Source organism: Calliphora vicina, chromosome 1 (assembly GCF_958450345.1).
Source record: "Calliphora vicina chromosome 1, idCalVici1.1, whole genome shotgun sequence".
In the NCBI taxonomy this organism is placed as follows: Eukaryota; Metazoa; Arthropoda; class Insecta; order Diptera; family Calliphoridae; genus Calliphora; species Calliphora vicina.
In genome coordinates, this window is record NC_088780.1 from 79,725,184 (window position 1) to 79,751,055 (window position 25,872).

Sequence of the window (25,872 nt, forward strand, 5' to 3'; positions counted from 1 at the left end):
TCTCTGTGGATGTTTTCATTTCTTATGTACCATGGTGCTCCCGTCATGGTCCTAAGAATTTTAGATTGGGCCCTCTGTATAAGATCAATACTGGTGTTGCTAGCCATTCCCCATAATTGAATTCCATATGTCCAAATTGGTTTTAAAACGGTCTTATACAGAATGACTTTATATTCAAGGCTTAATTTTGATTGGTCACTGATTAACCAATGAAAGCTAGAGGCTTTTAACTTCATGTGAAGTCTCTTGGTTTCTATGTGTCGGCGCCAAGTAAGCCGTCTATCCAGATGAATACCAAGGTAGGTGACATAATCAGACTGCGGTATATTAACGTTGTTGAGTGTGACAGGTGGGCAATTTCCTCTTCTTAGAGCGAACGTAACATGTTTATTTTTCAGCTCATTTACCTTTATTCGCCAGTTTTTCAACCATGACTCCACACGTACGAGGTAATTCTGCAGTTGACTAGATGCCATGAGTGGGTTTTCGTCTGAGCTAATAATGGCGGTATCATCAGCAAATGTTGAAATTGTTAGTTTATCGCAAGTAGGGAGGTCGGAGGTGTAAATCAAATATAGCGTAGGTCCTAGTACACTTCCCTGTGGAACGCCAGCTCCAATCTTGTATTCTCTCGTCACATAATCATTGTACTTAACTCTGAAAAGTCTATTCGATAAATAAGACTCCAACAATTTATGAGTACATAGTGGTAGTAACCATTTGATTTTATGTACTAGACCCTTATGCCATACCTTGTCAAAAGCCTGAGCAACTGCAGATGATTGCACTATAATTTCATCAGGTGTCAACATCGATGACATAAGTGCCAAAATCACCCGATACCTGTAGTGCGATTCACTAACTTTTAACACTTTAGCAGGTGTTAACTTTAACCACACATTCAGATGTTTGCACTAACCACTTTGTGATTCACTAACTTATTTTTAACCATGGTAAACAGTTTTATATTTCTCTGTTTACAAATTGATATTACGTGGCAACGCTGCCAAGCGAAATTTAAAAATAGGAGAAAAGAACAAAGAAGTTTTGTTGCAATTCTAAAATAAAATGATTTTAGAATGGCTAGTACTTCCACTAAAAGAAGCCGAGCGTCAGCCGAGCAGCTAAGTCACGTGGTTGACTTCATGATAAACAACCCGGGACTTGCTGGCGGCAAATTTAAAAAGCTCCGCGGAAAATTGGTGTGCGACAAGAAGTGGAGCGAATTGTCGAATGCCCTTAATTGTCTTGGCGGGGCGGTTAAAGCGGTCAACCAGTGGCAGGCTCATTATCAAATAAATTGTAGGCTATATACTTCGAAGCCATTATATTACACGATTATAACGATAAACACTTTTCTAAACTGATTAAACCACACCAAAAATGCTGGTGTTAATAAACCACAATTTGTTTTGCTAAAAATAACAGCTTACTGAAACAGCTGTATTTAAACGCCAGCAGATATCGTTTACAGTGTTAGTGAATAGCAAAATGGTTAATTTTGTGGTTAACATTTTTAAACGAAACAATTCTGGTTTAAAAAGCATAGTGAATCGCACTACTGGCCACCATAACAGACTTTTTTCAGGAACGCAAACTAAAGTTATCTTCTCCGAAATCCTCGGTGTCCCTTTTCACCTCTTGGACTAAAGAAGTAAGGACGGCGCTCAACATCTCAACAAAGAGACGATTGTAACGACATACAAAGCGATTGGTCGCTCTCTTCTCAATTACACTGCCCCAATATGGACCTCATTCCTTAGCGACACCCAATGGTGAGGTTTACAAACGGCTCAAAATAATGATCTCCGGATCGCAACCGGTTGTGTCAAGATGACGAATGTGGATCATCTACATGAGGAGACCAGGTTACTGTCGGTCAGACAACATAATGTGTTGTTGACTAGACATTTCCTGTTGGCATGCCATCTGCCAAGTCACCCCAACCATCAGATTCTGATGCAAGATCCCCTTCCCCGACACATCCGGATGGACTGTCGACGCTTTCGCAACGACATCCAAGACGTCATACCATCGGACATCGCACAGTGTTGCTAATTTTGAAATAGCGGCCAAAAGTCTTTTTTTATTTTGCCGCCAAATTTTAATTTTAAATACTCATATTAAAGTAAACACCTGAGAACCTCAGAAGCCAAAAATTCAGGTCTCTATGTAAACATTTTTCCTATAAACAGGGTGATTCAATATGCACCTTTTTATTATCTGATTGTAAAGTAGGATTTTCTAACAAATTCTGAAAATTCAATCGCTTATAACTTTTTATTTGCAAAAGGGATTTTGTTAAAATGGTTTCATATCAATGCAGATATATGTTTCCACCACTTTTGAATTCGCTTCCATATTATTTTAAAAAATGTGTTAAAATTACATAAATTTAAGGTTTGATGGAATAGAACCTTAGGGAATTCCTAATATTTCGTAAAAAGCCTAGTACCATTTGAAAGTACGTACTCTCTCCTTTATTAACAAGCCTATTTCGTTTTGCGTTTTTTTGCTCTTTTTGAGCTTGATCAATTTTTCTGACTCAAGTATGATGCTAAAAATGCATTCTTGTGAATAAAGTATAGCTCGCAATTTTGAAGATATTTCGATAAAATTTGCTAAATAAAATTTGTTCGGCCCAACGACGAAGCCTATTGAAACTGGCCGAAATCGGTCCATTATTTCACATAGTCCCCATACGAAAGTCCTCCCGAAATTGGACTTTATCCATCATAAATGTTTAATTAATATAGGTATCTACACAAAATTCCTTTCCAAATAAGTTTTATAAACATAAAATTCAACAGAAATAACTTCCATATAGACATTGTTCAAGTCTGAATGGATGGTATTGGTTTTCCCATCTCTGTCCTGTTGGGGGATGATGTTGCCATCAACAATATATGAAAAAACTGCCATCTATAGAGCGCTGCAACTATATATCTAGGTTTAAGTTAGTTTTTCGTTAAATTTTATTTTAACATTATATTATAGTTTTGCGAGCCAATCGTTGCTTGGTTTTTGTAAAGTAAACTTTAATTTTCGTAATCTTTTTGAGTTTGTATCGAGTAATTTTTGAATTGAAATATCAATAAAACCATATTTGTATTCTCATCAAACAAATAAGAAAACATCGAAAGGAAAGTGTTTTTATTTTCAATAAAAGAAGAATTTTCAGAGCCAAAAACAACCACCTTTTTTATTATTAACAAACCAAGTTGTTTCGATAATTGGTGGACATATTTGCAGGTCCCACAAAACATTTATACACACACTTGGTGGCTTAACATTTGGTCCTTCGAACCGGATACTTTTGTTGGTGGGACACATTTTACTGAATTATAAAAAGAGGTGATTTTAATTTTATTTGTTTAATATATTGGTTAGAATATAAAACTCTACCAAAGAACATTTATTTGTTCGTCATTAATGTAATGTAGTGTTTTGATCTGCATTACCAAATGGTATGTATTAGCTAAAATTAACCACTATTTTAACCAACACTAGAAAGGTTGGTGTCTTAGCTAAATATATAGTAATTTGAGTCGTGCTGTTGTTTTTAGCTTAGCAACACTGGCTTAGTATGATAGATGTCAATACTTGACGTTTGTTTTTTTTTTATTTTATAAACAAATAAAAGAAAAAAATCGCACAGCATGTGCTAATAAATTTGCAAATTGTGGAAAATTATAATTTCCAAAAAATTATTAAATGAAATTAACAAAGACACACTAAATACAAAGACAAAAACAAGAAATAACATAGAAAAAGTTGGAATAATAGCTACTCGGTGTGTTTGGTCAAAATAAAATACAGTGTATTTATTATTTAGTTAAAAAGCTGTATAAACAGATATATGCGAATATTTGTAAGAATAAAAACCTGTAAATTTTGAAAACCTGAAAGAAAAACTCCTTCTATAGTACTTGAGATAACATACATAAATATTGAAAATATAAAGTTAAAACATCTCTCAGGATAAAACCAAAAAACACCAGTCTATATTTGTGAATGTTCTTTCAAATAAATAGAATACGAAACGAAAAGGTATTTAAAATACGTAAATCGTAACCAACTCAATTTTTTAAAATAAAAGATCTCAAATACAAAGCCTCATTCAAATATTGTTGGAAAGCCAAAGGTTTCACTTCCAAACTTAAGCCACAACTAGTGCATCTCCAGAAAGCAACTCAAAACAAACACAAGAGGAAAAAAGGAACCGCTTAAACTTAGTAAAATGGTGAGAAACTTAATTTTATTTGAAGGTCAATACAGAAAATTTTACAAATTAAAATATTAAATATCATACAATCACAACAAACGAAAAGAAAACTTGAAATTTGGCCAAATAAAATTGAACTCAAAAACAGAAAAGGAAAGTCTACCAGGAGTATATAAAAAAAAGTAATCATATCAAAAGTTCAATATTAATGCAAGATAATAGAAACAATAAGACAACGTTGCCAGTTAGTTAATATAAAATTTAGTGTGTCCTGATTGGAAAGTTTTAAGGGGAATTTACACAATCAGACACATTTAAATTAATAATACAAGATTATCTGTCTGTTTAACTTCAAATCTGTCTGTCTGTTGTATTTCTTTGTTTTATTTATACAAGCAAAAGCAAAATATTGCTGTTGTTGTGATCCAATACAACACAGCTCGGATCAAAATGCTTTCCAATCATTGTTAAAGTTTAAGTTACGATTTATCGGCTTATATTTGAATCAAATCAGTATTAAGGTACACAAACAAAGGAAAAAGAATTGTTTAACACACAGCCATAATATCTGCTGCGATTCTAAATCTATTACAATTGAAATTTTAACAAATAAACAAGCTCTCACTCTCGCCGGAACTTTGACAGACTAGGGCAATACGAGCGACACAGAGTCAGCCAGAAATTGCAGGAACTGACGGGAAACAACGAGTTCAGTATCAACGAAAGCAGCAATTCTATTGGACTTATCCAGCCGACAATTCGGTTTCAACGTACCTGCGCATAGAAACAATCGGTAAGCTAAAAGTTAATAATTTTCTTTAATTGCATTGATTTTTTTAAAATTCAGAATCGCTTAAAACAGGTTTATAATATATATATCTTGTTTCGTATTCCTCCGGCATTAAAGCTAAAGTGTTTTTTTTTAAACAAATTCGTGTTTTTAAATATACAATATTTTTTTTTTTCTGAATATTTGAATATTTTGTGAATCTGCAGCATTTATTTTTTTGGTATTAAAAAAAAGAGAGACAAACGAAGTTCTTTTGATAGTTTATTTTTATATATTGAAGTCTTTTTGAACAAACTTTTTTCGAATTTTACGATTTTTAGTGATTTGATAGCTTTTGGCATTTTTCCGTATAGTGCTTCAAATTTGTAAATTACTAAATATTTAATAATTTACAAAATTTAGTATTTTTTTGTTTGGTCGTTTCAAATTTGTCTGGCAATTCATTTTTCGAGTTTTTATTTCTCATTTCGGCAGCTAATACATTATTTAAAATGAAATCGGATATTTTAATAAAATTTGAAAAGCTAGCCGCTTTATTTCTTGAGTTTGAGAATGACTATAATGAAATGCCACATGAAAATCGAAGTTCTTTTAGCATTGACCTTCAAAAAGATGAATTTAAGGATTTATGGGAAAAGGTAAAAGCAAGTTACGAGACTCGTTATTAGCAACACGGTTAAAGATTCAGATGAAGATTGCGATCAGGAAAAACGGTTGTATAAGGAATGTAGATTAGCCTACATAACTATTGCGGCTTTAATGGGTGAACTGTCTCAATCCTTTATAAACAAGCCAGTTTTGAGTTCAACTCATTGTGCACCTGGGAACAGTGGAGACTCAACTACTGTGGTGAATCGCATTTCTAGCCATCACATGAAGTTGCCACCTTTCACGATGGAAGTATTTAAGGGCGATTATGGATCTTGCCCTTCTTTTCGCGATATGTTCACAGCGGTTTATATTAACTGTGATGATTTGTCGGGAGTTGAGAAATTGTTTTATTTAAGACAATTCACATCTGACGATGCTTTGGAAATTGTTAAGGATTCGCCTTTGACAAATCAAGGATTTCAAAATGCCTGGAATAATTTAAGTGAGGCTTATGAAAATAAAAGGATTTTGGTCAACAGCCAACTTAAGATTTTATTCAACCTTTCACCCGTTAAGACTGAATCGGCTAAGGATATAAAAAGGCTTCAAAGGGACATCAATAATTGCATTTCGGTCTTGAAATTACATGAGATAGATATCTCTACATGGGACCCTATTTTTGTATATATGTGTTCCATTAAATTACCAGTCCTCACTTTGTCACCCAGCAAAAACTTCGCTTACAAAGCTACAATGTCTTTTTTTAATAACTTACTTTTTAAGTAGTAAAGTCTAAAAAAAACCAACAAAACAAAAAAACTGTTACTTTTTTTCAATTTGCCCATTTTTTTTTAATGCATGTTTATTTTTAGAAAAACAGAAAAGAATATTGCATTACTGTGTGAAAACCATTATTTGACGCACAATGAAATAACTAAGCAGTGGTTTAGTGAGTAGAACAACAGACTAGCAAACGGATGGTTGATGGTTCGACTCTTGGCTGCGACTTATTTTTTTTTTTTGTTTGCAAATACAAAATTCTATAAATAACTCTACTAACAAAATAACTTATTTCCGGCCAAAATATAAAGGATTACTTTTGGGACATCGCGAACAAAAATAATGACTTCTTACAGTAGAAAATAAGGAGCCGAATCGTCAAATTCCCCTTATTTTTCGGCTTATTTGTAAGTAAAGTTTTTGCTGGGCATTGTGGGAACAGAGTGTGAAAAATAAGAAAGAGATACCGAAATGGCGAGAAATGGACACTTTTATAACATCCCGATTTCAATCTTTGGAAACAGTGTTCGACATTCGTAATTCTGGTTTGATGAGTGGAACACAAAAATCTGATTCGGAAGATGCTGTCAACCCTACGGGAAATAGGCAAAATGTAAACAGATTTAAGTCCAAGAATAAGTCTAATTTTGGAAATAATGCTTCATCTGGAGGAAAATTAAGAAGTTTTCAAGCCAAGGTGATAGGAAAGTCCTGTATTTTATGTTCAAGAGAGCATTTGTTGAGATTTTGCTCGAAATTTTTGGAAATGAATCCCGGAGAAAGATTTTTGATAGTAAAGAGTTACATCGGGAGGTAACAGAAACATCTACGAATAATAATGATAGTTCAGATAGGCCAACTACCAGTCGAGCGGTTGTACAAACTCAGACCGTACAAAATTGTTTTGTAACTGCAAGACAACAAGTTTTATTGGGAACTGCTTTAGTAAATATTATATCTCGAGGCGACGTGTTTACTGCAAGGGCACTTATAGATTCAGGTTCACAGGCCACTTTTATTTCGGAAAGATTGCAGAGGAAACTTAATTTGCCTATTAAGATTATTTGTGCTAAGGTTTCAGGTTTGAATGGCGGGTTAGCGGGGTCTGTTCAAAAGCAATGCTCGTTTGTTTTGAGCTCCCCCCAAGATTCAACTTTTAGACTTGAAGTTCAAAGTCTTGTTTTACCGAGATTGACTGGGAAGTTGCCTGTTGATTCAGTTGATGTTTCTCAATGTTCTTTATCTAATCTTAAGTTAGCGGACCCAAATTTCTCGAGAAGCAGTCAAGTTGATATTTTGATTGGGGGCGATAACTATCCTAGGATCATGCTTGGTGGTGTTAGGAAAAATGTCTTAGGAAACTTGATGGCGCAGGAAACACATTTTGGATGGATTTTGACTGGTCCACTTCCTAACCCGAATAAAGAAGTTTTCACAACAAGTGTTTCGTATTTTACTGATGTTAGTTTGGACAAGCAACTCGAGAAATTTTGGACCTTGGAAGAACCGCCGCAACATTCCCGACTCACACCAGAAGATGAATATTGTGAATAACATTTTAAGAATACAGTTAAGAGAAATTCTGAAGATCGTTATGTTGTCTCACTACCTTTCAAACATCAGTATTCGACTGATAGGTGTTTAAGACATTCGCGTGAGAAAGCCAGGAAACAGTTTTTGCGAAACGAGATTTCCCTGAAAAGAAACCATGCAGTTTTTAAGCCTGAAAGCTCTTCAACGAAAGTAAGAGTTGTTTTTAATGCGTCCAGCCGGACTACAACTGGGCTGAGTCTTAATGATATATTGTACCCTGGACCTATTTTGCAAAATGACTTGATGTTGCTAATAAATAGATGGCGCTTCTATCGATATGTTTTTAATGGTGACATTGAAAAAATGTATCGCCAGATTCTAATTGATCCCAAAGAAACGAAACTTCAAAAAATTATATTTCGTAAGAACCATAGCGGTTATTTGGTAGATTTTGAATTAAAAACAGTTACTTTCGGTGTTAATTGTGCTCCTTTTTTGGACATCAGAACTCTACTTCAGTTAGCTGAAGATGTCGAAGACAAATGGCCGATAGCTTCAAAAATTTTACGCCGCATGATGTATGTGGACGATACTCTCGCAGGAGCACATGAAGTTTCGTTGGCTATAAAAGCTCGTGATCAATTGATCCTAGCATTATCATCCGCTGGATTTTCTATGAGGAAATGGACCTCAAATGCTGAACAAATTCTTAACGGTTCACCAGCAGAACATCTTTTGAATGAAAACTTTTTAGAAATTAATGATGAAAGTGTGGCAAAAACTCTAGGTAGATGGAATGCAAAACTTGATGAATTTTATTTTACTACTTCCACAATATCATTGAAAGAAAATTTTACAAAACGGGAAGTTCTATCTACTATTGCCAAACTTTTGATCCAGCTGGATGGTATTGATGCAACAAATTTGGAGTGAGGGAACTGATTGGGATGAAATTATTTCAAAAGACGCAGGGATAAAATGGAGACAATTTCTTGTTGATTATGAATCAATAAACGATATTCATATTTCTCGTTGGGTAGGATTCAGACCTACGACGACACTTGAGGTTCATGGGTTTTATGACGCTACTGAAAAGGCTTATGGAGCTTGTATTTACGTACGAGTCAATAATGGAGTTAATGCAATACATTCGCATTTATTACTAGCCAAATCAAGAGTTGCTCCTCTCAAGACTATTTCGTTACCACGTCTGGAACTTTGCGGAGCTCTTTTACTAGCAGACTAATTGGAAGTTGTTAGAAAAGATTTAAATTTGGATCAAAATGAGACACGATTTTTCACTTGGAGCGACTCAATGATTGTTTTAGCTTGGCTTCAGAAGCCACCAAATTCGTGGACTACTTTCGTTGCTAATCGAGTTTCGAAAATTGTAGCAAAAACTGGTAAAGAGTGCTGGAGACATGTGAGCTCAAAAGATAACCCGGCGGATTTAATTAGTCGTGGTGTTTGCCCACAAGACTTGATCGAAAGTCATCTTTGGTGGAATGGTCCTTCATGGCTTGGTTCTCCTTCTAATTATTGGTTATCTCCAACATGTGTAGATTTTGGCACAAGGAAAGAAGAGAGAACACAAAGTTTTTTTCTCGTATTTTAAATCATATTCTGATCTTTTGGATCATTTTTCGTCTTACGGCAGAGCTCTCAGGGTAATGGCATATGTAGTAAGAGGAATTAATGGAATTCTTAAAATTAAACATTTGTTTACTTCGTTGGACATTTCATCAGATGAATTGAAATCTGTGAAAGAAAAACTGATTATTGTTGCTCAGAAAGTTGAATTTGCTGATGAATATCATAAACTTTCGGAGAAAAAATTGCTAACTAATAGCAAAGTATTGAATTTAAATCCGTTTTTGGATGAAAAAGGTATGATACGTGTAGGAGGTCGCTTGGCGAACGCACCGAATTTGACCTATAATGAGAAGTTTCCCATTTTATTAACATCCAGTTGTCAATTTGCGAAACTTTTTGTGAAATTTGTTCATGATATTACACTGCATGGAGGTAATCAACTTATGTTGAGGGTGCTACATACACAGTTTTTCATTCCTCGGGCCAAGAATTTGATAAAAACTATAATAGGCCGCTGCAAAACATGTACTATTCGAAAAAAGGCAACACATAGTCAAATTATGGCAGCACTTCCTACACTTCGAACAATTATAACTCGACCTTTCACCACGACTGGTGTGGACTTTGCTGGTCCATTTCATATTAGAAATTTTACGGGCCGAGCTTGCTTGATAACGAAGGGTTATGTTTGAGTTTTCATATGTTTCGCTACGAAAGTCAACTCCCGCGTTTTTGGCGGCTTTTTCTCGATTTGTATCTCGTCGTGGTTGTCCAAAGAATATGTATTCGGACAATGGAACAAATTTCGTCGATGCGTCGAGAGTTTTAAAGACTGAATTTCGTAGTTTCCTTCGTGACATGGGTTCCGAAGTAAACTCTGGATATGCACATCAAGGAATAAACTGGCATTTTAATCCTTCTAGTGCCCCTCATATGGGGGTTTATGGGAATCGGGGGTTAAAAGTTTTAAACACCATTTTCGTAGAATTGCCGGAGGTTTAAAATACACATTTGAGGAATTTTCTACATTGTTAGCGCGGATAGAATCTTGTTTGAATTCGAGACCTTTATGTCCATTATTGGAAAATGTTGACTGTTTAGATTGTTTAACGCCAGGCCATTTTCTTACCGGTGGCCCACTATTAGCACCTCCTGAAGTTGAAGTTTTGGAAGCTCCGATATCTATTCTAAATCGTTGGCAGAGAGTTAAAGCCTTGAATCAACGTTTGTGTGCTAGATGGAAAGATGAATATTTGAAGGATTTGCAAAAACGTAATAAATGGAAATATGTGCGGAAAGACATGCAGATCGGTGATATGGTAGTCATTCGGGAAGATAACTTGCCTACAAACGAATGGCGTTTAGAAAAGCTGAATATTGGTAAGGATGGCCACGTTAGAGTTGTTGAGTTAAGGACAGCACGTGGCTCAATAGTAAGACCAGTTGTGAAGTTTGTGGTACTTCCAACTGAATAGTTTTTTTAAATTTTTATCCTACAGACATTTTCCAGAAACAATATGGTAAATCCTCGCAATAATGCTGAAGGTCGTCAAACCTCGAATAAAATCATTTGCCGCATTTGTCTTAAGAATCACCCATTGAAATCCTGCCACAAATTTTTGCAAGTAGATTATGAGAAACGAATGCGACTGGTCTCCATTTATAGCTATTGCGCGGGCTGTTTGGCTCATCACCATACCTGGCGTACTTATGAAAGTACGGGCCGATGTGGACGATGTGGTGACATGCACCACACATTGCTTCACAAGGAAGGAAGAAGTGCTATATCCTCGCACAGAAGAAACCGAAGTCATCGTCGAGAACGTGCCATGTTTGTATGGAATTACATACAGCTTGGATTACTATGGAATAGAGTCATCACATTTAAATAAAATTTTCTCTTTTTTTCTATTTTTATAAGCTTTTAGGACTTCTTGAAGTGGTTTTTTGAGTTGCTGTACAGCAAGGGCGCCGGAATGTTCATGTCTGAATGGATGGTATTGGTTTTCCCATCTCTGTCCTGTTGGGGGATGATGTTGCCATCAACAATATATGAAAAAACTGCCATCTATAGAGCGTTGCAACTATATATATCTAGGTTTAAGTTAGTTTTCGTTAAATTTTATTTTAACATTATATTATAGTTTTGCGAGCCAATCGTTGCTTGGTTTTTGTAAAGTAAACTTTAATTTTCGTAATCTTTTTGAGTTTGTATCGAGTAATTTTTGAATTGAAATATCAATAAAACCATATTTGTATTCTCATCAAACAAATAAGAAAACATCGAAAGGAAAGTGTTTTTATTTTCAATAAAAGAAGAATTTTCAGAGCCTAAAAACAACCACCTTTTTTATTATTAGCAAACCAAGTTGTTTCGATACTTGGTGGACATATTTGCAGGTCCCACAAAACATTTATACACACACTTGGTGGCTTAACAGACATAAATCACAAAACCTAATTTCATGACGATCAGTCCATAATTAGTCATAGCTCCCATATAATGCCCACTTCCGAAAATCACTTTAACGAGAATAAATCTCTTAAAAATGTTGGTATACACAAAAAATTCAACACAAATAACTTTCATATAGACATAAACCACATGACCTAATTTCATGGTGATCGGTACATAATTAGTCATAGCTCCCATATAAGGACCTCTTCCGAAAATCTTTCACGAAAATAAATTATTGAAATTTTAAAGAAAAAAATTGTCGGGCTTGACGGACCATACTTTCATACTTGTTATTATTATAATTCTTTACTACTATTATCATTATTTATTAAATTTTATTGGAAAATAAAATATTTCTTATAAAACTTTTCTAAAAAAATTCAAAATTTTTTTTTAATTTTTTTTAATTATTCGACAGAAATTTGGACTCAGAAAGGTTTTTAGTTTATATAATACAATAAATACTCAATTTTTTGTTATAAATTTCATATGCAAATTGCAAACAAAAATTCTTACTTAAATTATGGCTAATAATTCTTCAGAAAAAATAACTATCACTTTTCTAGACATCATAACTACATTCCGCCACAACCTAATATAGAAATTAATATACCAAAATAGTTGTAAACAAATCACCTATCAAAGAAAAAAAAACGCATTAAAAAATTCCGCCTGTGTCAAATGTTATAGAGTTTTGGTCGCTATTTTTAAATTTGCCACACTGTGCGCCGGCCGATTGTCTATTGCAAGTGCTGGAAAATTGTTGCATCAAACGGCGGTTACTGAAGCCATTAATGGCTAAACGAACACCCCCCTGCGATATCGGATTGTGAGAGACAATTACCCAGGCATTCAAGAACTATATTAGCACAATTAAGAGCCGGTTGGTGCAGTTTCCTCAACTGCTACCGAGAACGAATCGTTCCTGGCACTTTAGACCGTTGCCCCGCCTGTCATCAAAGTTCTCACGATACAATGCACTTATTTAATTGTCCCACCAGGTCTAAAAATCTGCGCCCCATAGACCTGTGGTTAAGACCAATTGAGGTGGCGCAGTTTCTCCAGCTCCCTCTACCACCTACTGACATAAACACAATTAATTAAAAATAAATATTCTTGTAATTTCAGGAAAGAACAATCGGTAACAGTCGAAATGTTTCAACAACAACTAGTTTGTGGTACAAATAAGTAGAATTTGACGAAAGGACTACTTATTTTTGTTCGAGATGTCCCAAAAGTAATCCTTTATATTCTTTAGTAGAGTTATTTATAGAACTATGTATTTACAAATATAATAATAAAAAATAAAAAAAAAAAATTAAAAAGTAAAAAAAATTCAAGATTTTTGTTCCAGTTCAAATATGACCCAAAGACCTTAAGTGCAAAAAATTGTATAGATATTTTTTGGCCAAATTGTTTTTCTAAAACCCTAACGTAGTTGTTGACATTTGAAATTAAATAAAATTCATAAAATATCAATCACTCACTTTTAGAAAAAATTAAATTTTAATTTCAAAATGGGTCATATTTGACCAGAAGACCTTGTGAAGGTTAAAAAAGTAAACAAAATTATTTTTTGTTATTAGAATACATGTTTATTCTTTATCATAATTATGTGATCTCATTTTTCTTTTGTTATGTTTTTCCATGAACTGTTTTTGTTTTAATAAATATTATTTTAATAAATAAAACTTTTGTTCTTCTTATTTCTATGCGTATTAATAATTTGCCAAAAAAAAACCGGTTAACCGGTTATTATTAAAAACCCGAAACAAAAACCGTTTATATTAAATTGCAATTTTTCGAAGAAACCGAAAACCGGTTTCAAAAAATTGTCGAAGATTCGATCACCCTAGTACATATACATTTTTAGTTATTTTGCTTACTTACCGCATTTACTATGAAAATACCTCTACCACGACTTGATGCAGCTGGCTTCACAATCCAGGGACCTCTATGTTTATTGTGAGCTGTTACGAGGTCTTTGTACTCTAGGGGTAACATAAATGATTGTGGTATGATATCAAAGTATTTAAGTCCACGCAGATGCTGCATTCGTTCAATATTCTTATATAAACGATCTTTACGTGTCAATTCATACGACCTAAATATAATATGTAAATTGTATTTAATTTAAAATAAAAACTTCTTTGAATTTGTCTATGCAGTTTTAAATGTACCTAGGAAAATGATTTACTCGCTGATAGGGAGCTAGATTTCGCAAAATGTCAGGCTTCATATGTATACCAGTCCACAAAATGCTAAAGTTTTCACTCTCATCTGCCTCGGTTAAACCATGACGGGCAAAAATCTTCCGTAACAATTTCGTTTCCGTTTGAATGAATTTGTACGTTAATTTGAGATCAATAGCAGGCATACCAGCAGCCGGCGAATATTCATCAAATTCATTCACTGATTTACCTTCATCTTCTCCATCTTCTATATCACCAACGTCTGTCTGATCAATTTCTGTCATAGAAGGAGCATCTACTCCCTTTACTACCTCCTTTTCAATTTCCTCCAGTTCATCGCCTTCACTCGAAATTGAATAATCACTCGAAGATAGCGACTCGCACAATTTTTTTTCTGATTTAACGATATGCACAATACTTTTTGGTGCCCTTACTAAATTCCTTTTTTCTTCGTCCGATGCCCGTATTTTCAATGAATTCGCATTTCTACTTGTGGACGGCACTGGATTATCTATACCACTGGTGTTTATATTATTACTACATATACTTCCATTACTTATCGGTTCACATTCTATATTCGTAATATGATAAGGCGAATCGTAATCATTTGAAAGTGGTTGTTTAGTTTTTGTATTTAAAATCGAAGTTCGGAATACCAGAACAGCATCGCGTGATCCTAAACTACCACTTGTAATCCAATCATCAGCTCCAGGCTTTTCAATGCGTTTGCAACTTCTGTAATAGTTAAATAATTTATTTTTTTTAGTTTACGAGATGTGATTAATATATTTTCGATACTGAATTAGGAGAAAAGAATGTGTGTATGTATATTGGAATATAAAACTTTAACAGATGTATAAAAATATTTGTTGAAAATTTATTAATGTAAATCGAATATTTATTGTAATTATTAAACAACTATAAATTTAATTGAATTTCAATATTAAAAATTGTAAAATCATAAAGGTACGCTCACATATGGCAAATATTTACTCAAAAAAACGTAACCACTTTTTTAGCACAAATTTGTTTGATGTTGTTTACTCTTACAAGTGTTTTGTAAGAAAAAACAGAATCAAATAAAATAAAACTCAATACTTGTTTTGAATTGTCCTAAGTAGACGGAGAAGAATTAAAACATATTTTATTTAGCGGTTGTAATTGAAACATGTTTGAGACAACCTTTAAACACACACAGAGAAAACAGATTCGTGATAGCAACCGAATTTGTTGCCAATCGAATGATTCGGTTGCACACATAGAATTTTTCAGTTCTAACAACAGAAAGTCAGTTGATAAAGAAGAATTTCAGTTGAGGCAACCAAACTTTAGTTACCCCTTACAAAATATTGTAGTCACAACTGTAAAATTCGGTCACTATGATAGAATCATTCGATTGGCTACAAATTCGGTTGCTATCACGAATCTGTTTTGTCTGTGCAGGTTTGTGTCTTTATTGAACTTAATTTATAGACACATGTATATCATTATTTTTTATTTTTATTAAATAAGCACTATTTATATGTAGGTACATAGAGTAAGTTCGGGTAATGTGGTATAGGCGGGTAATGTGGTATAGCTGTTTTTCTCTAAAACTAAGAGCATAGGAGTAGCGGTACCAAGCTTAAGAGTTTTATGATATCAGAAAATTCACATTGGGTGAGTGTACTTCATTTTTGCAGGTCATGGAAATAGTAAGTTGTAAAAAATCAGCATTATCTTATGGTAGACTTTTTTTTGTGATCTGTTACAAATTAATTTTTTTCTACAATCACGTGTTTTAAACTTTATTAATTTAATTTTAAAGTCAAATGGGAATATTTTGCTATTGAAGAACATATGTAACAATATAGTATATTTAGTGTATATGTTTAATTTTATAATAATTTCATTAAACCACGTGGTCGGCTAATGTGGTATAGCTAAAGAATTTCAATCAAATAATATGCCAAAGAAATGTGAAGTATGAAAATGGGCAGCGGAAGATTTGAAGAACGCTATATGAGCTATTAGAAACAACAAATGGAAATGTTGTTCGCATCAGTCATTCAATGTCTCCTACGAAGCGAAGAATGTATTGAGGAGCTTCTGGTAAGCTTGGTCAGCCGCCAACTTTAACCGCATCTATTAAAGATGATTTAAATAAAACGCAACTCATTTACAAATTAAAATAATATGTATCGGTTATGCGGTTTGGTATACAATATTAAAAGAACATGGTGTACCACATTACCCGCCAATTTTTTCAATGGCTTGTTTATGGGTGTTTTCTCTTCTTCCCAAATTTCTCTGCAACTTGAACTTAAAAGACTTTTTTATTTTCATGGATGTAAACCTAAGACTTGTAGTAAAACACCAGCTGAAAATTGTTCCAATCGAATTAAGATTCTAAAAATTATAGTCAAATAAAAAATAGGTATACCACATTACCCGAACTTACTCTATACATTAGTGTCTCCCAATAAGCTTATAGGGTAGAGTATTTTTGAGATTTTTTTCAGATTCTTCGGAAGTGGTTTAGAGGTCGCTCAAATCGAGTTTTTGCAAAAATCGGGTTTGTCGGACTTTTTGGGAGTTTTATTCATAACTTTGTCAAGATCGACGATTTTCATCACTTTTGAGGACACAGTTTAAATAAAAAATTTCAGAGCTTTATTTTTGTGTGGAAAAATTTTAAGGTGCCCTACTTTAAAATTTTTCGAATTTTTTCCATAAATTTTGTAAATAAGCCTTTATAACTTTTAAAATTTTTATGAAAATGAAAAAAACTAAAAATGCAGTTTGAAAGATCAATTAATTCTTAATAATTTAGAGACAACAATTTTTGAATTTGCTTTTACCGTTCCTGAGTTATATAAAGCAAACGAAAACTTTTGTGTACACAAAATGATTTTTATACCCTACAACACCATAATGTAATCAAACTACTAGTCGCAATTTCAAAGATAAAATTTGATACAAGCTATTCTATTGCCAATTGGACGAAGCATCTTGAATTTGGTTGGAATCGGTCCATTATTTCTACTAGCCCCCATACGATTGACCTATCTAAAAATAGATAAAATCTCATAAATATCTTAGTTATAAAGATATCTAAACCAAATTGAGCACAAATAAGTTTTATATAAGCTAAACTCGCGCCTACCAAATTTTGTGGCGATCGGTCCATAATTAGTCATAGCTCCCATACAAAGCCCACTTCCGAAAATCATTTTAACGAGCACAAATCTCTAAAAAAATGTTGGTACATTTAAAAAGAAAACTGTTAAAAGAAAATTTTTGTCCCTAAATTATTAAGAATTAATTGATCTTTCAAACTGCATTGTTAGTTTTTTTCATTTTCATAAAAATTTTAAAAGTTATAAATCCTTATTGACACAATTTATGGAAATATTACGAAAAATTGTAATGTAGGGCACCTTAAAATTTTTGCACACAAAAATAAAGCTCTGACATTTTTCTTTTAAACTGTGTCCTCAAAAGTGATGAAAATCGTAGGTCTTGACAAAGTTATGAAGAAAACTCAAAAAAAGGCCGACAAACCCGATTTTTGGCATAAACTCGACTTGAGCGACCTCTAAACCACTTCCTAAAAATCTGAAAAAAATCTCAAAAATACTTTACCCTATAAGCTTTCAAATTATGCTTGAGCCCCAACAAAAATTTTTTCGGGACACCCTAATATACATATGTTTTTATTTATATAAAATAAATTGAAAAAAACACAAATTGTTTTGAATATAATAGTAATTCAAACCGACCGAATTCGACTGGCGACAAATTCGGTTGCCATAACGAATCTTTTTTCTCTGTGAACATATTGTCGCGATTGGAATAGAGCTTTATGCCATCGACAGTTTCGTACTATATTAAAGATAAAATGCAACCTGTTCCTTTTGTATATTTCAGTTAACATCTAAAATATCAACTATAACTGCAATTCTGTAAATTTTTAAAACACAAATTTTAAATTAAAATGTGCCAAAAACCCACCAAATTTTAAATATTTGAGCTGGTGCAAACGACGTTTCAACAAGAACCGTTATACGAAGCCTTAATTATATTAAGAGTGATAATGGTACTCCAGTTCATATGTTGTGTTATAAATTGTACTTCACCAGTTTCTATTTCGTTATACGAAGCCTTATTGTCGAAGGCAAAAAATGAAATAATGACAATAACGAGCGAGTTGTTAATCAACCCAGACGTATTTTGCGACCATTGTTACCAGATATATTTGTGTGCGAAATCGTAAATTTAATTTAAAAAAATCATCAAAATCTTTAGTGACTTTGCATATATACATTTATACATTTTATAAATATATACATTTTATATATTTGTTTTTCACTGAATAATGCTATGTGATAGAACCATAATTAGGGTTTCATTAACACCACATCTATAACACTATGCTATTTCATAAATATGCAATTTTGTTTTATTAGAGTGCATAGAGTTCCAAAATATTAGCAAATGTAATGAAATAACGATATTATTAAAGTTACAACTTCGAAAAAAAGATATACATATGTTTTACTTTTCAAACCGAAGATACGTCTTGAAAAACTGTTGGAAAATGGCTGTGTTACAGTTTCAAAAAACCCACTTTTTCAACAAATTCTAATTTTCTTCGCGCTCTGAGTTGATAGTGAGATAAGTTGATAGTTAGATAAAAAATCTAAAATTATTTTTTTATGAGATTTGTGCCCCCTGTTGAGGGTTATTGGAACTATTTTTAAGAATTCAAAAAACATAATTGTATTAATTTTTAATGCAGAATCGACTCAGATTTGCAATATATTCAATCGTTTTTGATCTACAGAAAAATGTGCTCAAAAAGCGCGTCTTTAGGTGAGTTGAACCACCACAAGGAGTTAAAAGTTTCCTAAAAAAAGGACGCCATTATTTTTATTTACGCAAAAACCTTCAGAAAAATTATGATACCCGAAAAACAAATGAAGTGACCTCGTCACAAATGAACTCTAATGTACATATTTTACGTGCAATTTTACATATTATTGCAACGAAATCGAAAACATTTTTAGGCGTTTCTCCACATAATTTATGATAACTCAAAAAGGGTTAGTCCGATATTATTAGAAAAGTTTAGATTTACATAACCCTTAATCCGTTTATATATTGCGTTTTAATCGGCTCAGTAGTTTCGGAGTTATACTAACAAATTGAAGCAAAAAATATATTTTTTATGTGAAAATATCAAATTTTTTAGTTTTAAAAAAATCATGAAAAATCGAAAACGGCAGAAATTGTTTAGATTTATTGCATTATCGCAAAGCCACATGTAATAGGAACAAAATGAGATATCGATCATTAGGAATTCACAAAAGCTGAATTTACCTCTTAATGTATTTTTATATTTTCTATAATAATGGGCCCAGAAATATGAAATTAGGAATTCATGATGCTGAATGAGAGTACAAAATGTGGGTCCTTATGGTACTTTTTTATTCTAGAAACCACATTACAATGAACCAATAAACTTAAAACTAAAGACATTTTATCCTGAACGAGTAAAAATTCACAAAGGGAGACTTAATAGTACTTTAATTTTATTTTTTCTTTCTAAATTTTGAATTTTTCTACTGAAAATAGTTTAAATGGTTAAAACCGAAACCCGAAGAATAATTGTCGGTTTTAGGCCTTGAATAACCACGGTTTCGGTTAAAACCGAACACGAAACTCTAATATCAACATTTGAATATAAAATACGAGCCGTAAAGGACTGGCATCGTCCGAAAAATTTTCTCGAATCTTCAAATATATGTGTCAAATGAATTGTTTAAAAATAATGACTGAGTCCAATGTTATATGCTTTTAAATTTAAAAAATCGATTTTTTGCTAGTTTTTTGCGGAAAAAGTACTTTTTTTCTTTTTAAGTTATCTAAAATATTTCAAAGAAGATGTATAAGGAATTTACAATTTGAATTTACAATTGAAAAGATAACTATACATAAAATTTTTTAAATGAAAAAATATTTGAAAATTTTTGATACTTCCATCCAAAAAACGCCTATTTCTTATGCAAAATTAGCTGACCCGACAGACGTTGTCCTGTCCAAATTAAAAAATCTTTATGTTCGATTTGTGAAAAGCTGTTTGAAATATGTTGAAATGATAAACCTAAGTCCAAATTATAAAGCACGATGGCCACGTATCAAACTGATTTGACAAACTCAGTTTTTTTTGATTGTGTTAGTGAAAAAAATCTCACACATATATGTTGATGTGAGTTTGACGAAAATCAAAACAATTTAGATTTTCACTGCCGCCGCTAATATGATTTGAAGCGAATTTGATGTGTTGCTGCGAAAAACGTCAAATGGCATTTCTATTCAGTTTTCGCAGCGACAACATCATGTGAAGGTGAATTAATAAAAAAAATTCTTAACTTTAAAAAACAGCTTTGAAATGAAATTTGATGGTTTGAGTTTGATACGTTGCTGTGTTAAGCAAAACTAAATATTACCAATACATACATATTATTTGTCAAATCACGTATATACGTGGCCATCGTGCTTAAGTATGGCAACAACAAAATACATGTAAATCAATGTATTTTGTTGTTGTTTCCGCCATAAATTTGGGAGAGAGTAATAATTTTTACTCTCAGTTTTGCCACTAATTCAGAGATGCACAAAAATAAATTCTTTCACTAATACACTTACTCTCACCAACACATCCAATTCTTTATTATATTCACCCAGCAGTTCTAGGAGACAGTACCGAACTAGTGATTTTACCCATCATTTAGGGTGGGAGCTAGTTACTTCAATAGCCACATGACTAGTCATTTTAACACGGACATGTCCTAAGCAGGGAGTCAATTGTCCCTTTTTGATTACAATGGGACTGTCTAATAGCTGGTCCAAAGTAGGCAACGCATTGGATTCACATACTGGTTACATAGCGTCAGTTACCTTACTAGCTTTGTAACTGGTTACTTGATCAACTACTTGACTAGTTATTTGAACACGTGCATGTCCTAAGCAGGGGGTCAATTGACCCATTTGATTACAGTGTGAATATCTGATAGTTGATCGAAAGTAGTCATCGCTTCTGGTGGGTAAAATAAAGTGCAGTACAAAAAAAGTTTGAAGTGACTTCACCATAGGTTACTAAGAGACACTAAAGTTACTATTGACTTCATGCTATGTTACATGGGATACCAGATACTTAAGCAAAAATAAAAAAAACCGTATGAGAATTATATCAACACAATTTGTACAAAACCAGTTTGTACGAATTACAAAACGTTTAAAGTGACCACACTTCAGATTACTTAGAGACACTTAAGTGTCAATTGTCTTCACGATAGATTACTTGGGATGTATAAAGTAACAAATTGTCTTCTCTCTGCACTACAAAGTGCAAACACGTGTCAAATTGGAGTCAGTCAAGTGATAAGACATTTGTGACAATTACTGTCTTTAAGGGATACATTGACTAGTTGCTTAACTGCTGGACAGTGCACCTACAAATACAAAAACTGAAAAAATAAAGAAAAAGTCATATGCGTATTCCTAGTTGTCTCGATGAGTGGACAACGACTACTAAAATGTAAGAGCATAAGAATACGTGTGATTTGATTTTCCACAATTGTGGTATGGGCTGCGCATATCTGCTCTAATTCTAACCCTATGCTTGTTCAGGTAACCAATTAAAGTAAAGAAATATATATCGTTCGATGATACACAACAATTTTTATTTTGTTGTCTAGCGGGTAAACAAATAATGCTGATGGTGACCCGATACGGGAACAGGCGACATACAATTGACAATGCGAGAAGCATGGGTTTTCAAGGTTAATATCGCAATCGCAATGAGATTTGATAATTGTCATTGCAAATGCAAGCCGTACCGGAAACTGCAAGCGTTTAAAATCGAATGACATGTCGGTCGGAGCTATTGGGACCTGTAGTATCAAAAGGTCTTCTCCCTTGTACTTTCCTATAAGTATTATTGCTTCGATGACGTTATTCATCAAGTTTTTTATCGCAAGTCGAGTGTCATTACAAAGACGTGGTTAGTTTATGATTTGTAACATTATGATTACAGATCCGACTTTCAGTTGGAGATTATGTGGCGGTAATCGGTGTAACTCCAGCGAATTTAAAAACTCGGTTGGATACTTGACATCATCTTGGGAAGTATCGGAATCCACCGATTTGTAAGTCATCAATGCGACAGCAATTTCACTTTGAATATTAAACGTATATCGATAACAATTGGTTACTATTGACAGAATTTTATAATTTCATAAGTCGGGTTAAAGTACAAAACCTTGTTAATAGTTGCCAATTATTATCGATATCGGCGAAACATATATCACTTTTTTGCTGACGGCGTGACATTGTGTCGACAACGACTTACATAATAGGGGTGATTGTCTAATGCCTCCGAAATGATCAGTTTACTGTGCTGCAGAACTTTGGCCATCGCACTGTTCTTGGAAATGTTGCATGTCGAATTTCCAACAACGTAGCTGCAGTGCAATATCATTATGCGAGCGTATCGTTGCCAAATTCAACGTGAGCGTCTAAAATCCCATTTGTTCTAACTGATTCACTGAAGGTGAATATTGTTTTTCGCATCGCAACTCTTGATTAAATGCGACGTGCAACTTGTTCGACATCATTAAGCACATATCCTCAATTAATATCAAAGTCTTGTTGTAAATTTCCTCGCTTAGTTGCTAATTTGGATTTGATGTTCTAATACGCATCTGATGAAAAATATCATCACACATGGCATCTTTGTATTTGCTCCACAAATCAGTTGGTTTGGATTGGAAGCATGTTGAGATAATTATCGAAAACAATATTCGTATTTGATGAGCATATGTCGAAAGCACAGAATCTCCGAGGATGTATTCCCAGTGAGAATCATTCTCTAACAATCGCAAACGTTGACACGCTTCGCTATACGTTTCACACCATTTATAGTTCGCAAATCTTGGAATGATGATGGGCCAAGAACGTTGACTAATAGCAAACGCAAATAGAAACACTGATCGTTTCTTGGATGGACTATGTAAATGCGATCTAATGCATCGCTGCAGTTCCAGGGGGAAACCTGGAACTGGATTCCCTTGTTTCCACCTATGAAATTTCTTTGACGATTAACTTTGACAAAGTCATAATATCGGCACATTTCAAAAAATCTTGTCAATGCTGTAGATGGCGGTCGATCAACAGGTTGTAATACATTGTCCTCTGTAAAGTACACTCTTTGACCATATTCCAGATGTACGGCAATATGAACTACACTTGAATGACAAATTAAAATATTCGCCAAATTGCTTTGTTACTGCTAACATAGTGGCCCATTTGAAATTGAGTGACTTCATCGTTGGAATTCTTAGCACTAACTCAGTCATGTCACTGCCTTCGGTTACATATTTGCAGATGTATTTGATAAGTGGGCATATAAGTGGTCGTGAACAATTGTTCTTTCTATAAAAAACATTTGCGGACTATTGAGAACATTCCAAAAAAATTACCAAAATCGGTCCTGGTGCTCTGCGATTTTAGATATATCGAAAAAAGGTGGGTGTGCTCAATTTTTCTTCAGTAAAAACTTAAATTGAATTACTACGAACATTTCAACAAAAAATTAACCAAATCGGTGCAGCTGTTTTCCGATTTTAGATAAATTGGATTACTACGAACATTTCAACAAAAAATTAGGCATATTGGTGCAGCCGTTTTTCAATTTTAGATAAATCGAAAAAAGTAGGCTTAATAGTGGACGTGGATGCGATCTAATGCATCTTTGGAAAAATGGGGGAAACCTGGAACTGGATTCCCTTGTTTCCACCTATGAAATTTCTTTGACGATTAAATCCGACAAAGTCAAAATTTCGGCACATTTCAAAAAATCATGTCAATGCTGTAGATGACGGTCGATCAACAGGTTGTAATACATTGTCTTCTGTAAAGTACACTCTTTGACCATTTTCCAGATGTACGGCAAAATGAACTACACTTGAATGACAAATTAAAATATCTCCAAATTGCTTTGTTACTGCTAACATAGTGGCCCATTTGAAATTGAGTGACTTCATCGTTGGAATTCTTAGCACTAACTCAGTCATGTCACTACCTTTGTTTACATATTTGCAGATGTATTTGATAAGTGGGCATATAAGTGGTCGTGAACAATTGTTCTTTCTGTAAAAAACATTTGTGGACTATTGAGAACATTCAAAAAAAATTACCAAATATTGTCCGAATCGGCCCAAGCCGTTCTCAACTGATGCAATTACCAACGAACGACATTTGATTTTTATTTATATAGATAGATTTAACTTTAGGGCAAAAATTCTGAAATCGCATAGTGGATATCAAAATATAGTAACCCATTTTAGATGGCCCAATATGTTCTTAATTATTTTGTAAAGGGATCCGATTACCCCAACCCTGGTATGGTATTATAGCCAAAAAACTATAAATCCCATTTTTGAAATTTTTCAAAACTTTTTTGGGATTGCAGGATTCCATTTTCAATAGAAAAATCTATATAACTGCAAAATTTCATTAAAATGTCCCCTCAATAAAACAATAGTGTATAAGCATATACACAATTTTTTTTATTGCATAATAAGAATCTATATAACATAGATTCTATATGTGGTCAAAATTTATTTCGAAGTGGCAAAAAAATTATACACTACATATTGTTTTATTAAGGGGACGATATATATTAATAAATAAAAATTTAATTTCAATTTGAAAAATGTGTAGTTTTGCAAAAACGTTTTTTTTGTCATATTTTTCAAAAAAGTATTCCATGAAATTTTTAATTGTCAAAAGTTATACATTAGAGTGACAATCAGTTGTATGGAAAAAAAAATGTTTGTTAAAATTTTGAAGAGTGCCGGGTGGAATATTGTGACACTAGGCCTAAAATTAAATGCTGAAAATTTGAGCAAAATCGGACAACGATTTCTGGACGCGCATCGAAGTCAAAGTTCAGATATATGCAAAATTTTACTATTTATATGGAATAAATAGGTGAAACTCGTTAACTTTCTGCTTTGTTTTCTAGAAATATGTATATTTATATTAATGAATATTACACTAAAAAAAAATTTTGGAAATGAACCCTGTATCTCCTTTGGGTCAAAATGACCCAAAAACTGTATTATCGCCAAAATTCGGAAAAAATGCAAATTTTTCAGTTTTTGTAAACATTTTGCTACTAAATAAATACTTTTGCAATTGAATGCAAAAGAATCGAAATGTGTACTTAATTACCATTGTAATGAGATATAAATAACAAAATTTGGTTAAAAAATTTTAAAGTTATTACAAATTCGTCGGACCATTAACGTGTCTCAGGCCACAAGAACAAGATATGTAGGTACAAAATTAACATATTTTGAGAAATATTAAAGTAAAAGCTAATTTTTACTTAAAATATATCCATATTAAATCGCATATGAGTTTTTGTTAACCTATTCGCAGGTATGGCCAAAAAAAATATTTTTTTTAACGCCTGTTTCGAATCTCCATTTCCAAATTTTTAAAAATTTTATTAAACAAATTTCAGAATTTTTTGATCATCACATTGGGATTTATTGAGATCATAATAGGGAATAAAAATATGAAAAAATTATGTCATACCTCTTACAGTAGTTCCGTACCTGCGATATAATTTTTTAGATTTTCAAGAAAAAATAATTTT

The 25,872-nt window shown here is 33.1% G+C and overlaps 1 protein-coding gene across 2 annotated transcripts in view; it reads right to left on the minus strand.

The window, feature by feature from the left end:
- Window positions 1-25,872, minus strand: part of TTLL5 (Tubulin tyrosine ligase-like 5) — a 227,961-nt gene that overhangs the window by 45,621 nt on the left and 156,468 nt on the right. For both annotated transcript variants that reach the window (XM_065514993.1, XM_065514992.1), the window contains 2 exons: window positions 14,151-14,897; window positions 13,861-14,074 (listed from right to left, as the gene is read on the minus strand). In XM_065514993.1, coding sequence (XP_065371065.1) covers window positions 13,861-14,074; window positions 14,151-14,897 — 961 coding nt within the window. The remainder of the gene's footprint in view (window positions 1-13,860; window positions 14,075-14,150; window positions 14,898-25,872) is intronic.